The 18,919-nt window shown below is 44.3% G+C and overlaps 1 protein-coding gene across 4 annotated transcripts; it reads left to right on the top strand.

Annotated features, from left to right (window-relative positions):
- Positions 1-380: 380 nt before the first annotated feature.
- DCAF10 (DDB1 and CUL4 associated factor 10) lies at positions 381-18,053 on the top strand. 4 transcript variants are annotated; one of them, XM_054054703.1, is made up of 7 exons: positions 381-737; positions 5,103-5,216; positions 7,320-7,517; positions 7,947-8,149; positions 9,400-9,510; positions 10,660-10,805; positions 12,979-13,210. In XM_054054703.1, exons 1-7 carry the CDS (start codon positions 508-510, stop codon positions 13,075-13,077), a joined length of 1,101 nt encoding a protein of 366 aa, XP_053910678.1. In that variant the 5' UTR covers positions 381-507; the 3' UTR covers positions 13,078-13,210. The 4 variants fall into 4 exon arrangements, with proteins under 4 accessions (XP_053910678.1, XP_053910676.1, XP_009561281.2 ...); XM_054054701.1 differs by having other exon boundaries at positions 382-737; positions 13,029-18,053; XM_009562986.2 differs by having other exon boundaries at positions 384-737; positions 13,005-18,053.
- Positions 18,054-18,919: the final 866 nt, after the last annotated feature.

The raw sequence follows: 18,919 nt of genomic DNA on the forward strand, positions 1-18,919 counted from the left end.
GGGGTGCGCGGGGCCCCGCTGAGCGATGGGGCGGGCGCAGTACCAGGAGGGGAGAGCGGAACTGTAGGGCGGGGCTCCGCGTGCGCAGTGCGGGGAGGACAACGCGGTGCTGAGGGCGGGAGCTGCACAGGCACGGTGCGGGGAGGGCAGGGTGGTGCTGAGGGAGGGGGTGGAGTTGCGGGCGGGAGCTGCGCAGGCGGAGTATCGGAAGGAGAGGACTAGACGGCAGGGCTGGGCTGCGCATGCGCATTGAGGGAGGAAGGGGGCTGCAAGTGGGGCCGCGCAGGCGCAGTACAAGTGCTTGGGCCCAGGGAGGGCTGCGCAAGCGCGGGATGGGGCAGCGGTTGCCCGTGCACGGAGGAGGGGGCGGTCGGTGCGGGGCCGCGCGTGCGTGGGGGTCACGGTGGGCGGTGCAAAGTTGGCGCAGGCGCGGTGGTTGCGCAGTGAGGGGCTGGCTGCGCGGGGCGGGGGTCGCGGGGGGCGTCGCGTCCCCGTGCGGTGCCCGCGATGAGCGCGGCCGAGCGCCCCGCGGCCCCGGGCCCCGCCGGCCGCACGGAACCCGGCCTGTTCGCATGGCTGCGCGGGCGCTGCCTGGGCCGCGGCGCTGCCGTGGACCCGGCGCGGGACACGTTCCGCGCCACCACGGCGCTGTACGGCTCCATCCAGCCCGCCGACTCCGTGTACCTCAGCACCAGGACGCACGGCGCCGTCTTCAACCTCGAGTATTCGCCCGACGGGTACGGGGCGGGCACAGGGGTGCGGGGGAGGGGGCCGGCTTGTAGCCCCTGATCCAAGGGGTGCTGCAGGGAGGGTGGAATTGGGTGATTTTTAAGATCCCTTTTGACCCAAACCCTTCTGCGATTCAGAGATTTGTGGAATCATAGAATAGTTTGGTTTGGAAGGGACATTAAAGATCACCTGATTCCACCCTCTGTGCCACGGGCAGGGACATCAGTGGGCAGTCTTCTTGGAGGAGCCTGAAGGGAGACCTTATTGCTCTCATACAACTACCTGAAAGGAGGTAGTAGAGAGGAGGGAGCTGGCCTTTTCTCCCAAGTGACAGGACAAGGCGGAATGGCCTCAAGCTGCACCAGGGGAAGTTCAGACTGAATATCAGGAAAGAAATTTTCACAGAAACAGTCATCAAGCACTGGCAGAAGCTGCCCAGAGTGGTGGTTGAGTCACTGCCCCTGGTGGTGTTTAAAAGAAGGGTAGACAAGGTGCTCAGGGACATGATTTAGTGGCAGATAGGAATGGTTGGACTCCATGAACTAAGAGGTCTTTTCCAACCTAGTAATTCCACGATTCTATGATCCCACTGGATCAGACTGCCCAAGGCCTCATCCAATCCCAGGGATGGGGCAACCTGTTCTAGTGCCTCACCACTCTGATAGTGAGGAAGTTCCTCCTTATGTCTAGTCTAAACCTGCCCCTCTCCAGTTTACACCTATTGCCCCTAGTCCTATCACTGCAAACCTTTGTAAACAGTCCCTCCCCAGCTCTCTTGTGGGCCTCTTTCATGTACTGGAAGGTTGCTGTAAGATCTCTTGAGAGCCTTCTCCAGGCTAACTCTATGTGAAGTTTCCCTGGCAGAAGGGCTTTGCAGCCTGGGGAGGTCTTACCAGTGTTTTCCCTTTTGGTAGGCAGCAGTGAAGTCCCTGTTACCCTTGGTGTCTTGTCAGCTTTTTTTTTTCAATGTGCTTTCATCAGAACAGAATTCAGGTGTCTTTAAACATCTGAACTCATGACAGTTTCGCCAGGGTTGCATTACAGAGCCAAGTTTTGGCTCCTTATCTGTTCCTCCTCTTCTTGAAGTTCCAGAAACTATCAAAACTGTTCTCAGGTGTCTGCTACTGAAAGGTGGTCTCATTTCTCTATCCCCAGCAGGTATGGTCATGGTTCCTGAGGTGTGGGACTCTCTCGGCTGTCCATGGAGCAAATGAGCCAGGAAAATTGCTCTGCTGGCTCAGCCACAGTGGCTGAATTGGAACAATACCCACATGTGGGTGTTCTGTGCTGATGTAGAAAGCGTCGGCAGCAGTACAACTGAGCTGTGGTTTAAGGTTATTTGTGCAAGTTTCTGGCAAAAGGTGTAGTTCTTTATTCCTCCCTCGTGTTTGGTGCTTATGAGGCTGCATGATGAGCTGGACCTTCCCCCTCCAAAACTGAACCCGGCAAAAACGCCGTTGTGTCAAAGTGATGCGTGTGTGGACCTGGTGTTTTGTGTGGTGGCATCGCTTGGCCCAGCGGACCAGAAATGGTGTTGGGCCTAGGTTAGTGGTACGTGCCGTAAAGATATAGGTACGTTTGGCTGGGGTATTCAGACACAGAATTAAGACTCAAACGAAGTAAAGCGCCACTGTTGGTTTGGTTATGAAACATGCATTGAAAGAAAGAAAGAATGACAGAAAGGAAGAGTGAGCTAAGGGTAAAGGTAGCTACCACTACAGCACTGCAGCACCCCGTTAGTCCAATGCCTAGTCTGGTGGGAGAATATCCTTCAAACTTCACTTTTGCTTCATCGTTTTGTATGCTTAGGGTCATGCCTTGCTAATAGGCTCATTTCACTAACTGCCCCTTATTTTCCAACCAAAAATGTGCACGTGTTTGGGCATGTTCAGCTTGTGGCAATTGTTTTGTCTGGTGTGAGTATCCATTATTAGAGTGGACCCTGTGAACCTGTCCTGTTCAGTGCTGCAGTCCGCATTCAGTTGTCTGGGTGATGAGATCTTCAGGGTAAGGGTGATGTTGAGACAGACCAGTTCTTTCTATGGTACACTGCAGGTGTACCACAGAAATCCATGGCACTGGATTTCAGTTGCCTGAAAACCAAACGAAACAGCCCAAACCACGCTCACTTCTGCAGGACTCTGCTGGTTAGGTTCAGCTCAGAGCAGTTGCAGACCTGCGCCGAGCCGTGCTGGCCATCCCCTGGGCAATGGAGGCTTCTGGTCTCTCTTAGGCTCCCTCAAGGGAACTGACCCCAGTCAGTGATGCTGTGTCCCCTCTCCTCACCCTTCTGTCAGCCTCTGTCTCCTCTGAGCACTGTTTTGGGGCTGTGGCAGGGATCTTGCCAGCATGCCACATGCACACTGCTGGTTAGGTCTGTTCTGCCTGCGGGAGGGCACTGTGGGGCAGCCTGCTGATGCTGATCCAGTCCATATTTTCTGTGCCTGTGGGATCCTCGTGAACTCTGCAGAGACCTCTCTGCTCTCATTCACAGATAATGTCTGTCCTGGACAAGATCTTGGATTTTGTTTCCTCTGTGAAAACCTGTAGATGGGTACACAGAGGTCATCGTATGGGGAACAAAAGGTGCTTTATTTTAAAAGAGGTAATGTCCTTGAAACTGTAGTTCCTAGAAGTTGTTCTGGTTTTGGAAAGTGAATTGCATGGTGTAGTAAGATCCGAAATCTTGCTCCAGACTTTTCTGTGTCCTCAGAGGAAAATGGTACTGTGGCTTAGGGTCCATTGTGAGTTGAGTCTCAGAAAACATGGGTAACGATTAGCTGTGCTCTCAGCCTCAGTCTCTGCTAATGTTGAATTTAGGTTGGTGCCAGTGCCCTGCTGTTGCTGTCTTTGCCTATCACTTCCATAACAACACAACCACATATGGAGAACAACACCTTTCATCAGAAAACTCTTTCTTTGTTAGTGTCGTGTGATAGCAATCCCCTAACTTTTTGCTACTTTAAAAAATAAAACCTCTAAATCCAAACTTCATAGTGGAAGCTTTTAGTGAAAAAAATGACTCAATTGCAGGAAGGCTAGTTATTTTAAATAAACCTTTGAGTCAGTCTCATTTCTGCTGTTAGCATTTTCTGGCTTCATGCTCTTCCGATGCAGAAAAATGCAGACAGTCAGCAGAGCTGCTTGAGCAGTCAGATAATCAGGAAAGGGTCCTTTAGAGTTTGGTTTAAAAGTTGTGCTCCTTGCTATGCAGTCTTAATGTTATCATTGTGCTGCTTTGGGTGGGTGCCAAGCTAAGACATCCATGGAAGTTAAGTGTTAGGGAAGGAGGTGAGGAAATGGGAAAGCCAGTGGTTGCACTTCAGTGCTAGATACTTCTTGGTGGTGTAGCTGGGGTCACGTCTGTAAAGGTCTTAGGGGAGCATTGTGGTGGTGGGTGAGGGAGGGAGGTCAGAGGGGGCTGTCACCCTTGACGAGGGTTGGTGTCGGTTCCCCAAAAGGTGGCGGACAATGGGTTGGTTCAGGTATGAGCAGGCTGCTGGCGCTTGGCCAGGCTTGCACACTGTTCTCAGTGCAGCCTCTTCAGACCTGTGCACAGCTCTTCAGCTGATTGTCTGGCACCCTGAAAAGCAAAGTGTGGTGCCTTAGAGTACCCCAAAAAATGGATAGATGGGGAGGGGACCATAGCATTGGCACAGGCAGATGGGAAATCTGCAGTAGAATTTCAGAGTAGAGGCCTTTCCAGTTACTCTTGGTTACTGCTGTCTTTTTGTTTCCCCTCTAGTGCAACATTAAGCAAATAGCCTCACCTGAATGCAGCAGTGGGTTTTGTGTCAGAATTTGATTCCACTTCTATCACAGAGAAGAACAACAGAGTTCATGCACTCCACTAGTGATGGGACAAATCACCCTCAAGTAATGTCTGAAAAAACCACTAATGTAAATGCACTTAACTGTGTGATTTAAATAATGCCATCACTGGATCTATGAAGTACATAGCCATTACAGAACAAACACCTTGTGTGTTTTTTAAAAACACCTTGTGTGTTTAAAAAAAAATGAATTGGGAGATTATGTGGTCTGTCCGGCACATATACCAGCATTGTGTTTGTTATGCCAGCAGTCAGGCAGGAAGGTCTTGGTACCTCAAAAAGGACTTAGAGAAGGTAACTTCTCCAGAATAAAACAACATGCTGTTTTCTTCTACATCTTTTTTGTATTAGTTACTTGAGAATAGGCATCTGCAGGAAGGAAATAAGAAACATAAAAGCTGCTGCAGTTTTTGTATTGTGACTAGGTGATGGTGCAGCTGTGTTTCTGTGGGGACAAGAAATGGAGGTTAGCAGTATGTGCACAGATGCCATTTCTTTCACCAAATACGAATATTTCTGCTTTGCTGTGCTCCTCTGCAGGTCGGTGTTGACTGTTGCATGTGAACAGACTGAAGTGCTGCTTTTTGACCCAGTGTCTTCAAAGCACATCAAAACTCTCTCTGAAGCTCACGAAGACTGTGTAAATAATATCAGGTAGGTCAGAAGGGATAAAAGACCTCATATTTTGACTTAACATAGGTGTTTTTCTTATGACAGCATGGTGAGTTTGTATTGTGCAGTTTCTTTGGGGGAATGGGTTTTGTGAAGATGTTTGGGTGCAGTGTGCTTTGTGCCGTTTTCCTTCTTTATGGTATTGGAGATGAGGAAAGGCTGGAAAGTGGAGGAAGAATCTGAAAGTGATGCTGGTATATAATGCTGGGTGATGCTTTTGTTAATGGAGGAGCTTCACTTTATGGAAGGGGGAAGGAGTCTCAAAGTATTATTGTCTGTTTTAACTGGTCTTTAGAATGCCCGGAATGAAGGTAGTAAATCAGAGTCTAACAAGTGGTGTGTGATTTACATTTACAGTGTAAGTCCAAGACCGTAGCATGATCAGGTATTTATGTGGATATGGCAGGTATTTTGAATTGTGAGAGTAATTGCTGTAGATGCGTAGCAATTTCCAAACAAAAATTGGCTGGTTTAAGTACAGGTATGATATAGAAGAGCTGGGAAACCAAAACGGCTTCTGCAATTCAACTTAAACTCAGTGTTTATGGTTTAACTCCTTTGCCTGTTTCTCAGAATGAAGCGAGAAACAGCAAACACAGCAACATAAATCATCAGTATTTTTATTGTGTGGTGTTTTTCCTTTAAAATTTCAATTTTTTTAGCTGTTCTGGGTCTGATGATGACTGGTGAACTTGGGGCACTTTTTAACCTTGTGGGCAATATTGCAGCCTCTGTTCACTGGGATTCCCCAAACAAAACAAAAAAAACCAAAACCACTACCAAGAAAACCCTAAAACCAATCAAAAAACCCAAACCAAGAAAACTGCAGAAGCAATCTGAGCATTTCCCCTCAAAAGAGCTGAATAAAACGTGGAGTGCCAGCATCTTTGCACATTCACCAGACAGATTGACGTTTTTCACAAGCTGCCTGTCCTTTTTAGAAGACCCTGAAGTTTTACATCAGTTGGGTGTCTTTCAGGAAAACTAAAGAGCTCAGGCTAGCTGACACAAATAGGAGATGTTGAGAACATGCTTTTCTGCAAGGAAATACAGCTTTTCACATGTTTTGTGTGCCAGTGGTTGTCCTTTTAGACAAAGCTAGGTGAGAAATAAAGCCATGTTATCAAGATATTAGGAGGCAAAGGCAAACAGGATTTATTTTGACATTTATACGTCCCTAATTCCATATCTGATCCTTGCATTCAAACTGCTCTTGCTAGGGTTTCCAGTGAGTCAGTTTGGGCCATGTTGTACAAAGAGCTTTCTGTTGCAGACTCCTTTGGCTGTCTCTGTTCCTGTCAGCTGTGCCGGTCTTGAAAATTTCTCTCATTCCTCGATTCAGGACAGCATTGAAACTTCCTGCCACTGTCTCCTCTTATTCAGAGGATCTCTTTTTCTTTTCAGTTTGTCTCTCTCTGAGGCTTTACAAGTCTGTTCTTGGTCCTTAAGTGTCTTTTCAGATTTACATGAAAAATACAAGTACTGCCACCACACAGATAATTCAGATCCAGTGTTAATGACTAGGCCAAGGTCCTTCCGAGAAATGTGCAATAAACTTCCTGCTTTCCTTTGAAAAGCTTCTTATAGCTTTATTTTGACTTTGTAGGTTTTTGATATATTTTGCTGTGTTCTCCTGCATGTCCCCTTTTGTTTGTTGTTATAAACTTAGTTACAAGGAACTGAACTATATTCTATAACACGTGGCTGGTGTGCTGTTTATCTGCAGCATTATCTGGTGTGCTGTTTATGCCTAATGAGCAGGACTCCAGGCGCCGTAGTACTACAGAGATGCCACCGACAATATATACCATTACTGCCATGCCTGTTAGCAGCTGCTTATGCTTCTACAAGATTACTAGTGTGCAACTGTTGTTGTGCTACTGGTTCATATTCCTAAGGTTCATAGCCCAGCAGTATGACTGCTTTTCAGTCGAACTGTTTTATTGGCAAATCTACAACTGCCATGTGCTGATTTTTTTTTTATGTGACCAATCCATTAATTTCTTTGTTAGCTTAAATCCTTGCTTAAGATTTAAATTAAAATTACAAAAGGGTAAGCAGCCCCAGTATTTCTGCTGTTTTCAGGTTTCTAGATAATCGACTGTTTGCGACTTGTTCTGATGACACTACAATAGCACTTTGGGATTTGCGAAAACTGAACACAAAAGTGTGCACTTTACATGGTCACACCAGCTGGGTTAAGAACATCGAGTATGACACCAATACGAGATTGCTGGTGACGTCAGGGTTTGATGGAAATGTGATCATCTGGGACACAAACAGGTATGTGGCTGTTGGTACTGTTATGTTTCTAGATACACAAGGGCAGGTTGGTTCTGTACAAGACAGGAAAACCTGCTTCCTTGAATGGTGCTATAGAGCATTCTTAAATACTGTAATTAGTTTGTAGACCTTATCAAGACCTTGTGTCACCTTTGTGTGGTAATAGTCTGGTAGCTAACAAGGGAGGGTTTTTTCTTCACATGCCAAAATTTCCTTTTTGAAAAAGTTCTCTCTTCATAACTGTGGTAGCATGAAAATGTGACTTCTGCCATATCATTAAAATCTGATTTAAGGAGCATAAGAAAAGTAACAGAAAAATTTTGGGGTGAACAAAGATGCTTAGCACATCTTCATCTCTTCTGGATGTCTTTAGAAAGTCGATTCAAAGCTAATTGCAGCCATTTCCTGTGGTTTTTTTTTGCTGTGTAGGTGCACTGAAGATGGATGTCCTCACAAGAAGTTTTTTCACACCCGTTTTCTTATGCGAATGAGGCTGACACCAGACTGTTCCAAAATGTTGATCTCGACCTCGTCTGGATATCTTCTGATTTTGCATGACCTCGACCTAAACAAATCTCTAGAGGTTGGCAGCTACCCAATTTTAAGAGCCAGAAGGACTACATCAAGTTCAGGTGAATGCTTGTGGCACCTTCTGTGATAGAGGTGTTTTACGGGATACTCTTAGGTAACAAAAGAAGGCAGAGAATGGGGTCAGAAGAATTCTGCCAAAGAACTCTTTGGCATGGTGGCTGCTCTGTCGTTCAGGGATCACTCACATCTGTACCCTTGTGTTGAGTGGTCTGACTCAGGTGTAATTCAAGCGTCAGGATGATTTTTGGTATTCAGACTTCAGCACTATGGGATATAGTGCTTTGAGCTGTCAATCTTTAACTGTATGTGTGTGTTGTCATAGAATCATAGGATAGTTTGGGTTGGAAAGGACCTTAAAGATCATCCAGGCCCACCCCCCCTGCCATGGGCAGGGACACCTCCCACTGGATCAGGCTGCCCAAGGCCCAATCCAAGCTGCCCTTGAACACCTGCAGGGATGGGGCATACACAGCTTCCGTGGGCAACCTGTTCCAGTGCCTCACCACTCTCATGGTGAAGAAATTCTTCCTTGCGTCTGGCCTAAATCTGCCCATCTCCAGTTTATACCATTGTCCTTAGTCCTATTACTACAGGGCTTTGTGAACAGTCCCTCCGCAGCTTTCTTGTAGCCCCTTCAGGTACTGGAAGTTCGCTATAGGATCTCTCCGAAGCCTTCTCTTCTCCAGGCTGAACAACCTCAACTCTCAGCCTGTCCTCATATTGGAGGTGCTCCAGCCCTCTGATCACCTTTGTTGCCCTACTACCTTTGTAGCCCTGTCCTTAGTCTTGTAATAAAAGAAACTGAACCCATGTTGAGTGGGCTGACTGCGTGTGAGCTCTGGCAGCCACCAATGACTGTGGGGTAGTGGTGTGTTTGCTCTTGACAGTAGACCTGGGAGAGTCACATACTCTTAAATTTCTCTGTTTGCTGCCTCCTGCTTTATGGCAGTGACAGATCAAAATAATGACAAACTCTGCTGTTTGGGGTCAGGATATTAAGGGAGTGTCCTGGGGAAAAATTCATGTGCTAGCTTCCAGTAGAGATAGTGGATATGAATGAAGGAATGCAGTTAACCTCGTAGTCCCAATGGAATTTGTTGTGCTGGCAGTTTATTTGTATGAGGCACAAACAGAATAGTACTTTTGGACTGTCAACTATACCTTGAGAAGCGTTTTCTTAAAGAGCACCTTACCCTTCATTTAACATTTCTCAGGAGGGTTAAGTGAGGGACACGCATAGAAAGCTTGTCGTGCTAAGCTGTTTTGTTCATGTGTTTGATGCCATTTGCAGACATAACGTCATCAGGTTCCTCTGGTCCTCGAAGTGTTAGTTCACTGTGTCACCAGAATGATTCAGGTCTGCTGTCTGAGAAACACATGTCACGATCCTCCCAGAGAGAAGGTAGGAAAAGATATTTTAAAAAAACAGAATAAATGATGGTCTTTGACTAATTATGTCTGGGAGAGGCTGGAGTATGGTAGTAAAAGACTGTGGTTTTGTTTCTGACTTTTAGAAGAACAGTGTTATCATCTCTGTTAAACTAATGGATATCATTGCACACCAGACGCTGCAGATGTGGTCAAGTGTTTCTCAAGAAATCTGATCACTGCAACAAGATTTTATATTAGCACATTAATGTTGTTATGTAGAGGTGATCCCTTTCCCTTGTGTTTTTTCCTTATGTGAATGACCTTTAGGGGCAAAAAACCCCCATACCTGAACAAAGATACGTTCTGCATTTTGTTTTCATTAATTATGGTAATATGCATCTGCAGAAGGAGTCAGTAGCATGGGAAAAGAGTATGCAAACAGGTCTTAAATGTGGACAGGGTGTTTTCTGAAGTTCCGATTGCAGGCTCCTACCTAACTGCAGAGCTATGAAAATTGATGATTCTGTCTTTAATGGCCTTCCTCTGAATTCAGGATACACTTCCAGGGAGTCTGTGTGAACTTGGCAAATTGGTAAAGACTTCATGAATCACATGCAGTTTAAAACAACTGTAGTGTTAAGTTTTAACTGCTCACAGCTGTGAGATTCTCAGAGATATTTATGAAAGAGGGAGGCTTATCTGGATGCCAGTGTGTGATTTATCTATGCAGAGCATTCCAGGGGAGAAGGGAGGCAAGCTGCATGCAGGTGGGCAAACTTTGGAAAGGATTTGGAAAGGACATCAAACAAGATCAAGAAGCAATAATTCTTACAGAAAACCCCACTCCTTGGACTTCATTTTAATGATAACAAAGAGCGTGTGTGTGAAAAGTTAATTCTGGTAGTGCACAGCATGAGGTGATCAAATGCAGATCTTGGGAGACACATTTCAAAGAAGCAGCTATCTGAAATCAAGACTGAGCCCATTGGTCTGAAAACAAGACTGAGCCTTAGCTGTTTGTACAACCTCTTTTGATTTATCCTTTCATAAAGGGACAGTATTTTCTAGCAACTAGGTACAAGCGTCAAACATTTGACCTAGTCTTACCAGTAGACTGATGAGAAAGATGAAGGTTGATGTACAGACTTCATTGAGACTTGCAGTTGGCTTTCACTTCTAGGTGGATCTCCTAGAAATAGTTTGGAGGTCCTAACACCAGAGGTTCCTGGGGAAAGAGATCGAGGCAATTGCATTACATCACTACAGCTGCATCCCAAAGGATGGGCTACACTTCTTCGGTGCTCAAGTAATACAGATGACCAGGAGGTAAATAAAAAACTTTTTTGTAAAATAAATTGTGTAAGATGTGTTGATCATACAGCTATATTGAAATTTCCTTGCTTGGGAGTAAATTTGCATTAGAATAAATGAAAAAAGTTATTTTAGCTTACAAATGCATTGATTTTACATCTAGATTATGAATTTTTTTTCCTTTTATGTTTCAATGACCTCATTATGACTTCATATCCAACATTGAGTACTCCTGTTGCCCAGCTCTTTCACAGGATAGGTTTCATAGTTCATGGCCCCGTTAAAAGTTTTCAAACAGTAGTTGTGCTGCCAAATACAAGACTTAGAAATATGTACCTGCTAAAATACCAGAAGTGTGAACTAGGAAAAGGTAGAGAACTAGAGTTGTGTACTGGTGAACGTGGTTTAAGTTGAGCAGGGAAGCTATCTGAATTTCCCAAGCACCTTTGGAATGTTTTCTTCCTCCTTTGGTGCTCCCAGGATAAAGAGTTCCTGCTGTGCTGATGAACACTTTCCGGAGGTTCCTTCTCATCGTACACTGCCATGAAAAAAATGCTCATGGCGTATCTGCATGTGCTTAAAACTGCCATGCTGTAGGTCTGAATATAATGAGCTCCAGGGATGTTTATCTAACTTCAAAGTGCCTTGGTCTCAGCTCTTATCCTAAAGCTCTGCAGCTCAAATATAAAGGAGGTATCGGTGATCTCCTTGGCAGAATACATTTCAAGCTTTTCTTTGAAGTATTAAGCTGTAAGACCAGCTACAGCTCACCTGGATCTTGCAGATTTCCCTCCCTAAACACTACTTTAAAGAAGTAACGGTTGACTTTAAGGCTGGAGCTGGATGATGTTTTGGCAGATCTTTTTTTGTAAAATCACAGACAATAGCTGCTGTATTGTACTGGAACCCTGGTTTAGGACAACCAGACGTCTGTAGTGCACTTGGGAATAACGAAAAACTTCTCCCTGGACTATACACAAACAGCAAGAGCCTGTAGGTTGTGTTTGGGAGCGCTTGCTTTTGAAGAAATAACTTCCAGGTTAACTCAAGTTCACTGAAAGGCCAGCCACAGCCTTCGGTACATCTGGATACCTCCAGATAGTCCTCTTGAAAGCGCTTTTTTCCCTAGGGTTGTTTCAAAATTAGTGCTGTGATATTTGTGCAGACCACACTGTTTTTAAGACACAGAGGTTTTATATTTGTTTTCCAAAACCACAAAGAATTCTTTGTATACTTGACCAATAGTGAACAGTTTAATTAGTTTGATAGCTGATGGAAATTTGGATTCATTTAGTTTGGGGGTTTTGTTTGGGTTTTTTTGTTTTTTTTTTTTAAGAAAGCCACTCTGTAGTGGTAGCCTCTTAGAGATGTGCAGAGGACTGAATGGAAGCTTAGCAGACTTGTTACAAATTTTAACAGTAGTTCTGTAATTGTAATGTCAAACACAATTTTTTGAAAATGCTAATGTGATATTGGATTAATTGCTACTGATGATTGACCTGGGTTTAATTTTCCATAGTCCTAGTATCCACCTTAGTATCTTGTATTAATGCTCATTAGTATTGTTTTCTTCATGTTTATTTCAGTAGGATATATGGAACAGAACTAAGAGCACTTTTTTTGTATTGTGGAAGAAATTGAATCTTTCGACATGACATAGACTTTGTCACGGAGCTGTTTTTGCATTTGGTTTGAGATTAGAGAATTAGATTACACATCAAAACTGCTGGCTGTCTCACAAGTAACAAGTTGGCTGTGGAGCTGTTCATAACACCTCCTCCAAAGCTACGTCGCTTTTCTTTTAAGATTTCCTTCCTTTTGAAGTTCAAGGCAAAAAATGCCAATGGTCAGTTATAAATTACAGTAGACTGAGTCGTACTTCACTGTAGATCTCATTTAAATGGTTACTAAATTAGAGCAGATGCCTGGCCAAAGGATTAGGCTTTGCTCTCTCCAGATAAAAACTAGGTTTAAAACTAGATTGTATCTCACATCCATTTCATTAAAAAAGCGGCTTTGATGCTAGACAGCTGTTTTGCTTGCACAGTTCAAAGAGGAGGAGAGGCCAAGGAGCTGGCCTGTTCAGTGTTTCACAGCAGATGCTTATCGAAGAGTAGATGAGAACAGCAGTGGTCGTTCCTGTGTTACTCAGCATACAGTGGGAATGAATGCTTTACTTTTATTTCAGTGTTTCTTTCTCTGCCTCTTCTCCAGTGGACTTGTGTGTATGAATTCCAGGAAGGAGCCCCTGTGCGCCCGGTCTCACCACGTTGTTCCCTGCGATTGACTCATTGCATTGAAGAAGCCAATGTGGGCCGGGGCTACATCAAAGAACTCTGCTTCAGTCCCGATGGCCGGATGATTTCATCCCCGCATGGCTTTGGGATCCGCTTGCTGGGATTCGATGCACACTGCAGCGAACTCGTTGACTGTTTGCCCAAAGAAGCCAGTCCCCTGAAAGAAATCCGTTCCCTGTACTCTCACAACGACGTGGTACTGACAACCAAGTTTTCTCCAACACACTGTCAGATTGCCTCGGGGTGCCTTAGTGGACGCGTTTCTCTCTATCAGCCAAAGTTCTAGGCACATCTTTCATCAACAGGACCTTCAGATGTTTGTGGTTTTTACTTCAGTTTAGTTGAAGTGTGTTCTTTTGGAAGTCTCTGATAAGGTCATAGTTACTATGATCTCTCAACACAGCAGTGGAACAGGTTTCTGGCACAGCACTGTATGTGTTCTCGTGCCGCATCCACAAGTCTGCTTCCCTGCGCTGTGTTTTCAGCCTTCCAAGCAGACCTCTGCTCCTGCTGATCCTGTGCCACTGAGTTGTTGTTCTGGTTTGTTTGTACCATAATTTCCTTCAGTGCAGCTTGAAGTGGGCTATTTGAAACAAACATAGAAGGGGGGCAGGGGTAGCAGTTCATCCCAGGCTCACCCTGGCTGCCTGGGTACAGCACCTCCTTATTCCAAAGGAGCTAGACTTTTTCGCATATGCTTCCTTGGCCTTTTTTGTTGCTGGAACTGCTCTATGGTGGTTTTCATTTATATTAATTTGGTTGTTTGTGACTGTCGAGAAAAATGAGTCAACTTCTCAGTGTTTTGCTGTAGTTAGAACACCTCATTTTCTAAGATTGCATACCTTGTGTTCAGTGCCAGAAGGAAGAGATTGTGGATGGAGACATAGCTGCATTTTTTCCCCCAGAGAATTTAATAGGAAAAGACTGGGTCTAGGGAAGCAGAAGCTGAATGGGCAAAGACATTCCCCAGTAACTACTGCAGGCCAACAGTTTTAATGTCCATACGATGACAGTGTCCTGGGTCGGACTTTCTTGGGCAGCTTTGACTCTTCAGCCACCAGCTAGTATAGGATGTGTTTGTAGTGTCAGCACATGAGCCTCTCTTTAAATGTACTGTCAGCGTGGGAACAGACTAGAAGCATGCCTGTCTGCAGTAAGATCTCGTTGCATTTAAACTGGGCTTATTGTAAGATTTGAAACACATTAATGTTCACCAAAAAAAAAAAAATCACGTGTTCATTATGATTGCCACCATTTACCTCTCTAGTTAATATAGGTAACCTTGTAAATGCAGCTAATTCAGTCTTGTGCATCCATATCGATTTAAAACATTCTCATCTCTTACACATTCAGATCTTTTTTTTTTCCTCCAGTGTTTCATTAAGGCCTTGCTGACAAATCACACACCGAATTCAACAGGAGACTTTATCTGAAAAGGACTGCTGTATTTTGGTGTTCAGATTCACTGTCTCTGGCTCAACAGAACATGCTTTGTAATGTTGACTCTTATAAAGCCTTTTGCAAAAATATGTGTTTGGGGAAAAAAACGACATCTGTGAAGATGAGATAGCTGGAAGTGCAGGAGCCTGATGATCCTCCTGTAGTTTTGGATTTCTTGTAGGTAGCATGCTCTGGGTGTTGGTGGAGAAGACGTTGAAACTTAGAGCTTTTCTACATTATGAGAGAAAGAATCCCGAGTTTCCTTTCTTGAAGAACTTTGTTAGTAATACGAGCCTTCAATATTGTGTTGTATTCTAGTAGTCAGGAATGCGCAGCTGAAAGACTTACTGCTCTTTGGTTCAAGTCCTAAACTCTCTCTTCTCATGGGTGTTTAACAGAATTATTTGGTTGAGGGCCTCTCAGTAGAACATCATCCCAGCTGGAAGAGAAAGAATATTTTTTTAAATAGATGTATTCAGTTAACATAAAATGCAAATAAGTGGCCACAGTCATCTCAGAGAGCAGCTCACAGACTAAAGCGTTCTTTAGTATCTTCTGAGTAGTTCTGTTGTTGCTGGAACTGTTGTCTTGAACTGAAAAGCAGACTGATGAAATCGTAAATGAATGGCTGTCCCCTGTTTCTAAAACACTGACTCTTGAATTCAAACACTTGTACCTTTTGAATGCTTTTGGAACTGTATGCATGGAACACAATTCATAAAAAGGAATTTTTTCACTTTATGTGGCCTAAGCTGTGAAAAATGGGGGCTAATGAGTAAATAAATGAAGACTGCAGGCATACCAGGGACCTGTCAGAAAAACATCTCTGTCATTCGCACCCAGCTCCTGGTGCATGGGTGTGATGGGCTGTGACCGTGCCCCTGCCCCTGGAGCAGCTCGGGTTGATTAGGTGTTAAACAGCTGTGGGGGGCTTGGACTGGGACTGAAAGTGGTGGAAATGAAACATGCAGGAAACTTGGGGACAAATAAGGAGCAAAGAAGGAGCTAAGCTACAAGGGGATTTTAACTGGCCATGCTGTTTGCAAAAGAACCGCAGCAGCGTGTGGCAAAACTTGGGGATTCTGTGTTTTTTGATATAAGTCCAGTGGAAATGCTAAGTTTCCTGTTCCTGGATTTTTGTGAATCTGAGTGCAGCATGTCTGTATGAACTCTCATGTTTCCCTGCACTCCCTTCTGTTAGAAGTTATGGGCTATTAGTAATGCACAAACAGGCTCTCCATGTCCCGGCACCAGGCCACGATGGCTCTTCCCGCAAGTACTCACTCTTCCTGCTCCAGGCAGCTATTTTCCCACCTTTAGTGTTCTACTGAACATCACTGAAAGGACTACAGTAACATCTGGAAACCTTAAACACTTTTCTTGCAAACTTGAGCTGTGTTTAGTTTGGAGGCTGTCGCAATGCAGCATCTCTTCCCAGTGTGATGAAGAAGCACCCATGAAATCAAAGCTGTGCATGGGGCTGTGTGTTTGTATGTTTGTTTCCGTGGGTGGTTGTGGTTTTCCCCATCAGAAATTCCTTGAGCTGGTAGATGACTCATGATTTTAATTCTATGCCTGTTAATATGCACTGAGTGTTACTTTTTTGATTCTACCTCACAATGTGCTGTTTTTCACAAGAGCTTTGTGCTGAAACGCTGGACGCTGACTTTTCTGCGTAACAAGCCATCGCTCCAAAGCGTGACGTATGTTCACATCCAGATGCTGCCGCAGCACCCAACGCCGAGCAGGAGCGTGGGCTGGTGCTGCAGTCTGACCTGGGTAAGGCTCTGATGAACTGTTGGTGCTTTTGTTGCCTGTCCCACAGATGCATGTTAGGATGGATTCTGTCCGTGGACGCTGTAGAAGTGTTACATAGTTCTTCTGATTATGGTTGTAGTAAGTTTGAATTAGAATAAGTAGGTTGTCCTAGATTTTATTTGTTTACTCCTTTTTGACAATACTTGGACATTTTCCATCAACGTAAACCTATTTTACCTATGATGTTCACATAATACTGAAACACTATTTGGTAGTTTATAACTGATACGCCTTGCAGTTGCGTGTTGGTGGAAGGAGTGGTTTTCAGTTGTCTTTCTGAATAATATTACCATGCCTTATTGAAATAATGAAGTAATTTGTTGGTGAACTTTGAATTATTTCTAGCTAGTGAAAAAAAAGTTTATCTTCCTGTTATGTTTGAAAATATTAACTCTTAACCTTCCAGAATTATATCAAGTTGAGACAAATATAAGAAAATATTTCAAGTGGTAGGTGAAAGACTGTGCTAACAGTAGAGCTGCGTATAGTGGAGGTTTCTCTAAACAGGTTTGCTTTCAACCACTCAAGCGTTGCATCACTTGATAAATTTTGCAGTGTATCTGCTGAGGGCAGAGCTCTGTTGGACTGTGAAGCATGCAGTGTGTTTTTTAAATGCATGGTTTCATATTCATTAACTTCTGTAGGCATACAACTCTTCCGTTCACAGCATGGCAGATCAGCAGAAGCAGGTAAATTGTGTGGTTAAGGTGTCTGTAGGATTGTCGATGTATAACAGCACCTACAGGAACCAAACTAGTGTTTGAAGCCAGTAATCCTTTCATAACAGTCCGGAGAACATGTGTTGTGGGAGTAAATGCATTTTCTGAGTATTCTATTAGAGATCAGTTTGTAAGTCACTGCAGTGCAGTTCGACGCTTGTGGGGAGGGGAGAAGGACATTAACGGGACTGTCCAGTGGCACTTGTGTGTGCGTGTGCTGTCTTTGTGTGAGGGTGTGTGTATTTCAGTGTATTTAAGTTCAGGGAAACATGTCACCTCCACACACAACTTTTGGGGATAGGAGGACAAGTGGTGCAGGCAGACACACACACTCATGCTTTTCTTTGCACTCTTGGAGTCTTGGGAAGGACGCTTTAGTTGCCTACTTCTACCAGAATTAGAATGTAAACATCAGGTTTTCTTGGGTTCTGGGGGGGTGGTTGATTTTGATGGGGATATTTGCTTGGTTCGTTGGTGTGTTTTTGTTTTTAAATTTGGGTAACACATGTGGAGAAGATCCTGATACCATAAAAAATGGGTCTGTTGCTCTATGGAATGTGAACTCCTGGGAAAAGGAAATAGACTTGCCAAATGAAAGCTTATAAAAAAATATAGTTTAGAAGATTCTTAAAAGTTGGAGTAAAAGGAAAAAGTCAACAGCCCATAATATTTTTGTCCTGCAGGAAAAAAAATGAAACTTCTCATTTCCTGATCTTAGTCAAAGGTGCATTTTCTAAAGCACTAAGTATCTTCAGTTAAGTATAAGGTTTTTAATACAAGAACAAATTGTGCATGTAGAATATTTTGAAATACCTGAGATTTCATAGGAAAAATTGTAGCCTTTTAATACAATATAGAAATATCAGAACTGCTCTGAAAATATTGTACTTACAGCCGTACAGTAACTTACTGTTTGTGGACAGTTTCTCTTGCTTGCATAATAAATTAAACATTTAATAATTCAATGAATTAAAATCTATTTTACTGTATTCATCTTACACTGAGCTCTGTTCTGTAACACCCACTGGTTCTTGCCTGCTCCCTACAGCTTTGGAGGAAAAAACCCCAGTGTTTAGAGCAAAACAACTTCTGTTCATCTCGCTCTCCCCCCAGAGGTTTCTTTTTGTCCTCAGCAAGGGGCCTGGAGAGCAGGACATATGCTGAGGCTGGTATGATAATTACAAACTAAGTGTAATTAACCACTCCATTGCCTGAGGGGTATGGAGCTTCTTTTGTTCAAACCACCAACCCTTGAAGGCAGTGTTGAGCAGGTGACTGCACAGAGGGAACAGCCCTGTGTGCTGCTGGGTGTCTGCAGTCCAGGGCCGTGGGTTGCTGTGCCAAGACTTGACGCACTTCCCTGTTACACCCTGGCGTGGGGAGGTTTGGCCCCAGGAAAACCACTTACCCTTGGGCACCACAGAAGCAGCATCTGCACAAAACCACCTTTCCTCATCGTCACTGAGGAGCAGATGGATATTGCGGTGTCATGCAGGACCAAAGGCACATGTGAGGCTCTGCATGCTTGGGGCACGCTGCACACATCTCCTGTTTATCTGCTTTTGTGTTTCCTGTTTAAGGAGGCCTTGACGCACACAGGAAAGCATCACACCTGGGTTTAAATCAGAAGGTGTGTCTGAGTTGGGGCAGAGGAATACACACCAAGCAGTAGAGGAGAGGGGCACACACCCTGCTTTGCTATAAAGGCAGTCATACAGAGCTGCCGTGGCCACTTTTCAAGCTTGTGGGTCATAGACCCTGCTGTAGTGCTTTTGCATCAAGTTTTCATCTGAAGGAGACAGGAGGAGTCAGAATTCAACTGAACCTCTTACAGTGCGACAGCCCTGTCTGATGC

This window comes from Cuculus canorus, chromosome Z, assembly GCF_017976375.1.
Source record: "Cuculus canorus isolate bCucCan1 chromosome Z, bCucCan1.pri, whole genome shotgun sequence".
In the NCBI taxonomy this organism is placed as follows: Eukaryota; Metazoa; Chordata; class Aves; order Cuculiformes; family Cuculidae; genus Cuculus; species Cuculus canorus.